The sequence below is a fragment of the Eutrigla gurnardus genome, assembly GCF_963514095.1.
Source record: "Eutrigla gurnardus genome assembly, chromosome: 7".
Taxonomy (NCBI): Eukaryota; Metazoa; Chordata; class Actinopteri; order Perciformes; family Triglidae; genus Eutrigla; species Eutrigla gurnardus.
The window spans coordinates 10572214-10581287 of record NC_139921.1 but is presented as its reverse complement, the minus strand read 5'-3'; the positions used below and the strand labels follow the sequence as shown (position 1 = coordinate 10581287).

Sequence of the window (9074 nt, the reverse complement as noted above, 5' to 3'; positions counted from 1 at the left end):
TTCCACTGTGATCCACTGACTCCAAAGAACAAACTCGTATGAGTTTTCATGTTTGAGTTTGGACCGGACGTCAACCTACAGGTCTGAAAAGTAAAACCAAGCTGAAGTTCTTAAACTTGAATTCTCTCTGCTGGCCATCAGATGGCGACTCCTCTGGTTGTAAAAAAATAGTCTGATTGCATGGAAGTCTATGAGAATGTGACCCTACTTCTCACTTGATTTATTGTCTCAGTAAACATTGTAAACATGAGTTTATGGTTACTGCTACTGTCGCTACCAAGATTATTTGAACACTTAGCTGTAAAGTTTACTTGAATTATGGAAGCTAACTTTGTTAACAGCTTCACAACAGAAGCCAGACAGATCCAGTAAGGTTGCCGCTCTGCTGCTTGTGTTCATCAAATCCACCCAAACAAAAATGCCAAACTCATGGCTTCAAAACTGTAATCCACAAACCAGAGTGACGTCATGATGACTACGTCCATTTCTTATATAGAGTCTATGGTTTGGACAGCAAAATCATTTCCTGCTATCATCCTTCAATCAATGAATCATGAAGCCTCTCTCAGAAAGGAGGTAGTTTCTTGTGTGATTTGGCACTGGATCTACATTGTGGGGTGAGACCGCCAAAATTCATGTCAGCACTGGGAAAAAAGGACATGAGTTTCTTTGAAACAAAAGTTTGGACTTGCTGCTCTTTCTCTGGGTTTAGGATGAGTGTCTGCGGACAGAGATTATTGTGGTTAACGCAGAGCTTTGACAGCGTTGAGTTCTTCTTTCAGATGTCGGCATTTGCATGTGTGTTTATGTGTTCTGGATGGTGCATTCCCTCACTCATTTGTTTGCTTCCCGGTCCTCCTGGGACTCTGATGGAAGTAGGCCTGCCATCCGGCTGCCAAGCTAACCTGATTTAGTCTTACTCTGCTGCTATTTTTCTCTCACACAACAATTATGTTTGGCACAGTGGCCGGTCGTCTCCAGGCTCATAAACTGGTCCGGGTGGACAACCTGCTTTAGATCTCATTTAGCCTGCAGGCGACACAGCACTGGCCGGCTGCTGTTTTAGCTGTGTTTAGACTTCAGGGTGTCTGCTTCCAATTCAAAGTTCAGATTTTTGCTGTTAATGTGACGGATACAGTTTGTTTTCACCCTCTGGAGTTAGTTTTTATCCTTTATTTTAGTGTATACATGTCTTAAATGTACATGCCTCAATTTACTCCCATTGGATTTTTATGGATGGATTTATGGATTTAAGGATGTCAACAAAATGATCTTGAAAATGGACTTGATGGCATTTTATGCTTAATGCTGTGTTCACACCAAAAGCAAGGCGAATGGTTTGCGTCGCGCTATACCACATGCCTGAGCCGAATACAAGAAATTTGCCTGATTCGAGTATTTGTGCAAATTTAAATATTTCAACTTGAGCAAGTAATGCGCGTGACACTGTGAATGCCTATCAGCTTTGAGATCCTCCTCCTGTCGCCCTGACGTTGCTGAATCATAAATGGAGGAAACAAAAGCTCTACCATATTACGTCATGTTAGTTCAGAGACCAGATCCAACTATGTGTGGAAAAGTATGTGTATAAACCGAAATCAGCCGAGCACCTCTGGTTGTGTTGACCAGAGGTTGTGAACTCAGAGAAGACGGCGTTTGGTTTGTAAAATGTTGATACTATTTCGCAAACTGCCGATATTCAGATATTCTCTGTTCTTGCGTAAGAGTTCCGGGTCATTTCTGTGGAATTATATTGAAAACATATTGCTTCTAAAGAATGTAAAACATTACTTACTTTGCTTTTACAAATGTATTCCAATTTTAGAACAAGTTCATCAACTATTTCACTGGCCTTTTCACACAGTCGTTAAAAGGGTCATAGCATTTAGTGAGTGTGTCTCCAGGTTTCATTTCATATTTAAAAACTAACATGAAGGTATCGCAGAGCTGGTCTGCTCATCTATACTCTCTAATTGAAGGCAAAGTTAATTAGGACGCTACACTTTGAGTTGAGAGCACATCCTTTTTTCATGTTTCCTCTCTCTGCCTCATTAAATGAGACTCTGAATAATGACCAACATATACATTAACCGCTGCTATAATTGTGGTGGAATTAATTTTTTTCTGAAAATAAATCTCTTTGAAAAAAGAAGAGCATGAGAGAGTAAAAGGTCTTGAAGTATTTGTGTGTGAGTGCGTGTGTGTGTGTGTGTGTGTGTGTGTGTGTTGGTAATGAGAACTCAGTGCTGCTGCTAACTTGCTCTAAATAAATCTATCATTAGCATTTTCCCTTTAAAAGGAATAATTTCAACTTTGATATCCGTAATTGTGCTTAAGGGCTTCGGTGCTTCTCCGCTGGCCCTCAAACGCTCGCTCTTCCACCCATGCGGAGACTATCACAGCAGCGTTTTATTCACTTAACACTTCAAATTACAACCTGTAATAATGAGCCTCACGGAGTACTATTTTTAATAAAAAATTGCAACCCCAAAAAGGAAGCGTATTCTGGGTATGTGAAGTGTTGAAATTAGCCTGTAAACTCTAGGAAACATCAAAATTTGGGCCAATGGTGTGTTTTTATATGAAGGTTTTTTCTGGATGGATTGATTTTTTATTACGCATTGATTTGTGGGAGCAAGAACCTCAGCAAGAAAAGTTATCAGAAACGCACAAAAACTTTTATTTGATCTTTGGATTTGGAGAAACTTTCCTCACCTTTTCATAACCTTGTTGATGTTCCCAGATATGCCAGGAATATTTTTGACTCACTTTTGGCTCCAAGGCGAGTTATATAGTATAGTAATATCATGTTGTTGTTTTTTAAGGAAGTGTCCTTGAATGGCAAAGAACATAGAATGTAAACAGAATTGACCATTTTAAGGTTAAAGGAAATGCTCGGAACTTTGACGGAAAAGATACTGGTCTTTTTCTGCCACAACATCATCTGTTTTTCTTACAGTGCACACACACACACACACACACTCCCGGTGACTCTGAAGGGGCTTGTTAACTGCATGTGACAGTGGCTGACCAATAGAGGGTGGTGTTGCATTGCGGGTCTGACGACAGAGGGTCATCGTTTTCAGCTGGGAGCTAGTGCAGAGCTCATCCCATCAACACCTGCCTTTCTAATCTGGATTCATTACTGATGACTGGATTAAAAAAAGACAATCAGCCCTTTAATGGATGATGCTGGCATTAACACTTGATGGCTGCTGTTAAAGAGGACTTGTCAGCTGCTCCTTGATAAACAGGAGCTGTTTCGAAATAATGAGTCCCTTTGATGCATCTTAAAATAACAGCTAAATATTTCAAACATAATGTTAAATACACTTCTCTGTAATTCTGTTTTAAGAAGACTTTGTCTCCGAGCAAAAACTTTTCTTTGTTTTGAGAAAACAATCTCACCACAAGGGCCCTTCTGGAGCGTTCAACCACATCACATGATCTTCATCGGCTACATGCTGCTGCTTTCAAGGTCAAGAATGAGAAGAAAAGTACTCAGAACAAAACTCCACCTGCTGATGAAGCTCATGAGATATGATTGAAAGCCATTGAACATATTTCCAAGATCAGGAACTCACTTTTTAACCTCAGCTGAAATTCTTCCTGATTAGACAAAAAAAGTTCCACTTAATTTTCAGGAGATTTCAGCCAAATGGTTTTCATCAGTATATGGGGTTTACAAAATGTTGCAGTTAATAGTGTATTTATCAGATGCATCTCTTCCCAGAATACTGGCTGACAGCCTGGCCTTAGACTACAAAATGTCCATATGCTTCAACATAGACTGAATATATCATTTCCATCATAGCTTCTCTGAAAGTTGTGAACTCATTCTGCAGATTTGTTTCTCTCCACATCCTGTTTTATCTCCCAGAATGCATAAACATCAATATTTGCAGTTTAGTGGTGAACAGTTGTTGGGAAAGTGATCTTAAAACTCTAAAGGACACCTCCACGTCCCTCTAATTAAAACTTAACCGCCAAGCCGAGGCGATGTGCATAGGAGGGGGAGGAAAAGGGGGCTTATTTAGCATTAACATAAAAACAAACAGCCGCATATATATATGCAAATGAAGGAAGGGCAAAAGCAGGATGCCGGGAGCCATCCGCCATAACTCACGCTGATGGCCTTTAAGTGAGAAATCGCCTTCAAAAAATGTCCAATAAGAAAGTGAGAATGATGCACTTGGCGCCCATCTGACTAATGAGCCAATCAGGTTGCAAGGACAAAGAGCACATCCGGGTTGAGATGTTGGCCTGGAGTGTCACTTGGCAGAGAATGCACTCATGATTCCACAACAGTGGGGATTTAGGGTCCTGCAATGATATCAAAAATCGGTCCAAAAAGGCAACATAACATCTTAAAGAAAGGGGCGTGCTGCAATAAGAAATGATTTACAGCGTGCTGTAACATCAGCTCTGGCACATGGCGGTGTGAACCTGCGTTTTCGAGGCATCCCTGCTTTTTGTGTGTGGATTGAATAAAAACGACACCGAAGGCTTCCCCTCTCCCTCCGTCCGTCCAACGAGCCGCTGAAAGCAGCTTTAATCCCATATCTTCATGAGAAAAACAAACAAACAAGCGCAAAAAAACAAAAAACACACTGGCACTGAGTCGCGTCTTAAAAATGACAATGATTTACATTTCAACATAATGCTCTCTGTCGGCTGTTATTGTGACAAAGTGCTGCATGTATCCCTCCCAAATGGAAGTGGGTGTTCTGTTATGCGCGCGACAAAGACGTTTGGACGAACCTGCCATCCTCTCCTTTTTTCTTGTAAATGAGCATGGGAAATCTATTTATGTCCTCCTACAGTATGCGGCTGAAATAAGGGGAGGCTTATTGGGAAAGAGCCGAGATGAGCCCCCGTGAAGATATATAGAGGGAAAGAAAGAGGGAAAGAAAGAAAGAACGGAGGAGAGAAGCGGCGGCACTCGAGGCGATGCGGGAAAAGTAGCGAGAAGTCCAAACATAAAGCGAGTGAGGGATCGGGGAAAGGAAGGCGTTGTCGCCGGATGATCCGCCACTCTGACAACACCTGGCCCAGGAACAAACAGCGGCTTGTCTCGATGCGAGGTATAGAAAAGAAAACCGAGGCCTGTGCGCCCCCCCCCCCCCCCCCCCCCCCCCCCTACCTTTTTTCTTCTTTGAGCCATGGGGTTGAGGATGGAGATGGAGCGACAAAGTTGAGGCATGCAGATGAAGAAGAAGAGAGGGGAGGAGAAAAAAAAAATCTGAATTTTGGAATGTGATAGCAGCTAATCCAGCTCAGATGCGCCGCTGTTGGGATGAAGGGGTTGGCAACTGTAGTCTAGTCAAGGCTGACTGGCCTCTAGTTCACTCCTCTGCTTTAATAAAACAAAAACAAAAAACTGCTGTTCCTCTAATCTAAATCTGAGTTTGGTGGGGTTTCATCACCAACTTTCTGTTTTCACACAAACGCACGCACACACGCACACTCCGTAAGTCATCACATTTTACTTTTCATTCTCCTTCCAGTCTCCCAAAAGGCAGTGGAAATCACCGTACGCGTGTCTCTTTTGAAACAGTGGAAAGGCAGCCTGCAGAGACGCTGCTTTCTGCCGCCAAACCAGTTCTCCATCATCAGCCCGCATCCACAAACTAACGCACGCAAGCGCTCGCACAGTGTGCTAACCAGACATCACCTACATGTAATGGTTTGGTTGTGCAGCACCGTTTTCCTCTCGTGCTCCGTTTTTAATTCTCATTTTATTTTGAAACGCCTTCAATGCCAAACCTTTCTGATTGGAAATCTCTGCTCTCCTTCATTTCCATTTGTGTGCACCTGTGTGCAGCGAATCTTTATTTTCTGACGTAACTACTCACTAATAAATATGATAAATCAATTCAGCGTGTATTCACCAACTACAAGCTCCACACACACACACACACACACACACACACACACACACACACACACACACACACACACACACACACACACACACACACACACACACACACACACACACACAGAGGTTGTTATCATTAAATTATTTGAATATGGATGAATATGGGTGAAATGTGTGTGTGATCCATAAATTAGTGCGCATATCTAGGCCAGCACTTAGAATATGTCGTATAAAAATACAGCCAGCTATATGAATTGAATCTGTAATGGAGCATACAGGCCTATTGTGGTCGTATATAATCACGTGGAATCAATCAGTTGGTCAAAAAGATCCTAAAATAATTAATAATTATTCATGTTGTGCTAATTTAAATGACAAAACGAATAAATTCATTATAAAGGAGTCTATTAGGTGATAAGACGGGCCCTTATTGTGGTAGAGGTGTCTGCACGCGCACGTGTAAAAAGGGGTTCGAAGGGTCAAGTGATAGTTAAATGATGAGTTTATATAATATTTAATTATCAGCTAATTTTACTCTCCAGCAAATGTGTAACGAGTGGTGCACGATACAAGCCCGCGTGCATTATACATGGGAATGCGGGCTCGTGCAAAGTGTCCAGCATGCCGTGGACGAGATACGGAAGCCCCTCAGGTCACAATTTAACCGAAATAAATCCCATTCTAATAGTGATGGGACACCGGCAGAGATGACTTAAGCGACTCTGACCACTGCTGCCGTGCGCGCCACACGCCCGAGTGAGTGTGAGCGCGTGTGTGTGTCAGTGTGTGTGTCGGTGTGTGTGAAAGCCACCACTAGTCGCCCCCAGTGCTCTTCAGTCTCCACTCTCCCTTCTCACCGCAGACTGAACGTCACGTCCGCACTTGAACTTGAGTTTTCTCCCATTGTAGAAGCCAGAGAGCCGCACAGAGCCGCACAGAGCCGCACACAGCCCGGGGATGCGGGACTCTGCAGCTCACACAAAGAGAAACGAGGCTGGCAGTCTGTCCTCAAACCAGCACTGGACTTTGACTTAAAGAGTTAAAAGTCTAACCCACCCGCCTTTGCTGGCACTGCCCGTGCAGCAGAAGAAGTGCCCACCACTTGGCGACACCCCGAGAAGTACCGAGAAGGAAAGGATTCCTATTTTCACACGTTAATTGGCGTCATTTCACCTGTTTCCTCCGGACAGGGACGCGCGGTGTCAAGGGTGGCCGGAGAGTGGACACAGGTAGTGACTGTCCATCAGGAGGGGTGACCGCCGACCTCCCGCGTCTTGCCGCGTCTATCTCTCCAGTCCCGGTCCGCTCCGCACCTTTCTCCGCTCTCCTCTGACAGATGGTGTGAAAGCGGCGGAAGGCAGAGCCGGACTAACCCCCCTCCCTCACCACCAGAAGGGAGGCGCGCCACCACTTTGGCACTGAACTCCGACCGACCGCCCGGCCGCCCAGCGCTGCGCCACGGCCGGTAACCGCAGAGCGCAGGAGCCGCTGCTCGCTGGAGGGAGAGCCGCCGCGCAGGGGGGTCAGTTCAAAGGCCACTTTTCGGGGCCAGAGCAGAGCGGTCAGTTTTGGGGGTGGCCAGCGAGCGGCCGGTTTTGGGGCCAATTTGCGGCCGATAAACAGGAGCAGCAGGAGGAGGAGGAGAGCCGACCCTTCAAGCGCCGCTCTCCGGGCGATGCTAGTGTAAATGCCACGGCGATGTCCCGACGCAAGCAGGGGAACCCGCAGCACCTGTCCCAGAGAGATATAACACGTAAGTATACCTGCAAATATTCACATTATTATAGCACACAATTAGCTTCTCCTTTTCCTCTAAGTAGTCATTCTGAGAAGTTGAATGGATTTGTTTATGGATGATCGGTGCGTAAAAAAAGAACATTTTCAGTTTTGGAGCAGAAAGTTTGTCGAAGTGCGTCCTACAGGCCACTTCTTTCCACTGTTGGTTTATTGACAAAATCAGATAAAGGCCTCCATGTTCTTAAGTGATTATTACGGTCTATAAATAGCCTGCTATTATTAGAGCAAATTTACACATCGAGCAGAGGGAGGAAAAAAGTCTGCCTGTGTCTTTGACTTTTTCATGTAAAAGCCGCTCTGAGATCCGCCCAGCAGTTAATAGAGACACCGCTTCTTTATTATTCGCTTTTTTTGTTTTAATTCAATTATAAGCAGCGCTGCCATTAAGGAGAAAATTACACTTAATTTTCAGTCGGCAATAAAAAAAATACTCCATCAATTTAAATCAGTTATTACTTTTTTCAACACCCTTAATAAGCAGATATGAGCATATTCAACACGAGCTCTGTTATATTCCTTTTAGATGGACACGCAAAACTAAGTCAGTAGTGATTTCGTGTATTTAATTCTTTTTCATCTTTGCACTTAAAGAAAAGGGCAGATACTTTATTTGCCACTCTAAAGTTATTTCGTGTGGCAGCTGCCGAACAGGAAACTGCTGAAATGAAATAAAACAAACAGATGATATTCTTCTCTCGTCTCGGAGGTTTAACACGTCGACGTTCTTTTCTTTCTCTGCAGTTTATTGAATCTTTGATGGACACTTTACTGCCTCGTGCCAGCCTCTTTAATTAGTTGGTCCCGCTCGATGTTTTTCCTGCTGCACGGAGGCAAAGCTTATACTTTGTAATATTAATGCTCGGTTTGGATTATTTAATACCCTGCACGCCTTGACAGCGAAAGTTTCTGGGCTTTTCTCCCCACGGCACTTTTACGCAGAGTGCAATAGTTGATGCCATTAATGGGCAGAATGCGTTCAAATGAAGTCGTTCAATTGTGCGGAGGATGAATTTGATATTTTAGAAAGAGAAAATTACTAACTTTTCTTTTGTTATGTGTCGAACCTTAAATTACGCAAACGATTCAAACAGGAAGCGCATCGTTTTCTTCCCTCCGTATTTAACGCAAACACTTTCATGTTTTTGGCGCTGACACTTTTGCCGCTAAACTTTTCAACAGTGAAACGTTTTTAGTTTTTTTTTAGTTTTTCAACTGCAGATGTGGCTGCTGCGTTCAGACTTTGTGCAGGATCAGAAAGGCACTCTTAGAGACGAAAAGCGAGTGTTGTTGATTTCCAAGATGTGCAGTGATGAGTCCGACTCATACAGGAGGAAGTGTCGATTAAATCAGATACTGCTCAGTATTACAGTGTTGCATTTTGGTGGAATGTTGCTGC

At 43.6% G+C, this 9074-nt stretch overlaps 1 protein-coding gene across 2 annotated transcripts in view; it reads left to right on the top strand.

Moving 5' to 3' along the window:
- Positions 1-6643: 6643 nt before the first annotated feature.
- Positions 6644-9074, top strand: part of bcl11ba (BCL11 transcription factor B a) — a 46126-nt gene continuing 43695 nt past the window's right edge. For both annotated transcript variants that reach the window (XM_084014030.1, XM_084014029.1), the window contains exon 1: positions 6644-7634. In XM_084014030.1, the coding sequence (XP_083870156.1) occupies positions 7580-7634 (55 nt within the window). In that variant the 5' untranslated portion in view covers positions 6644-7579. The remainder of the gene's footprint in view (positions 7635-9074) is intronic.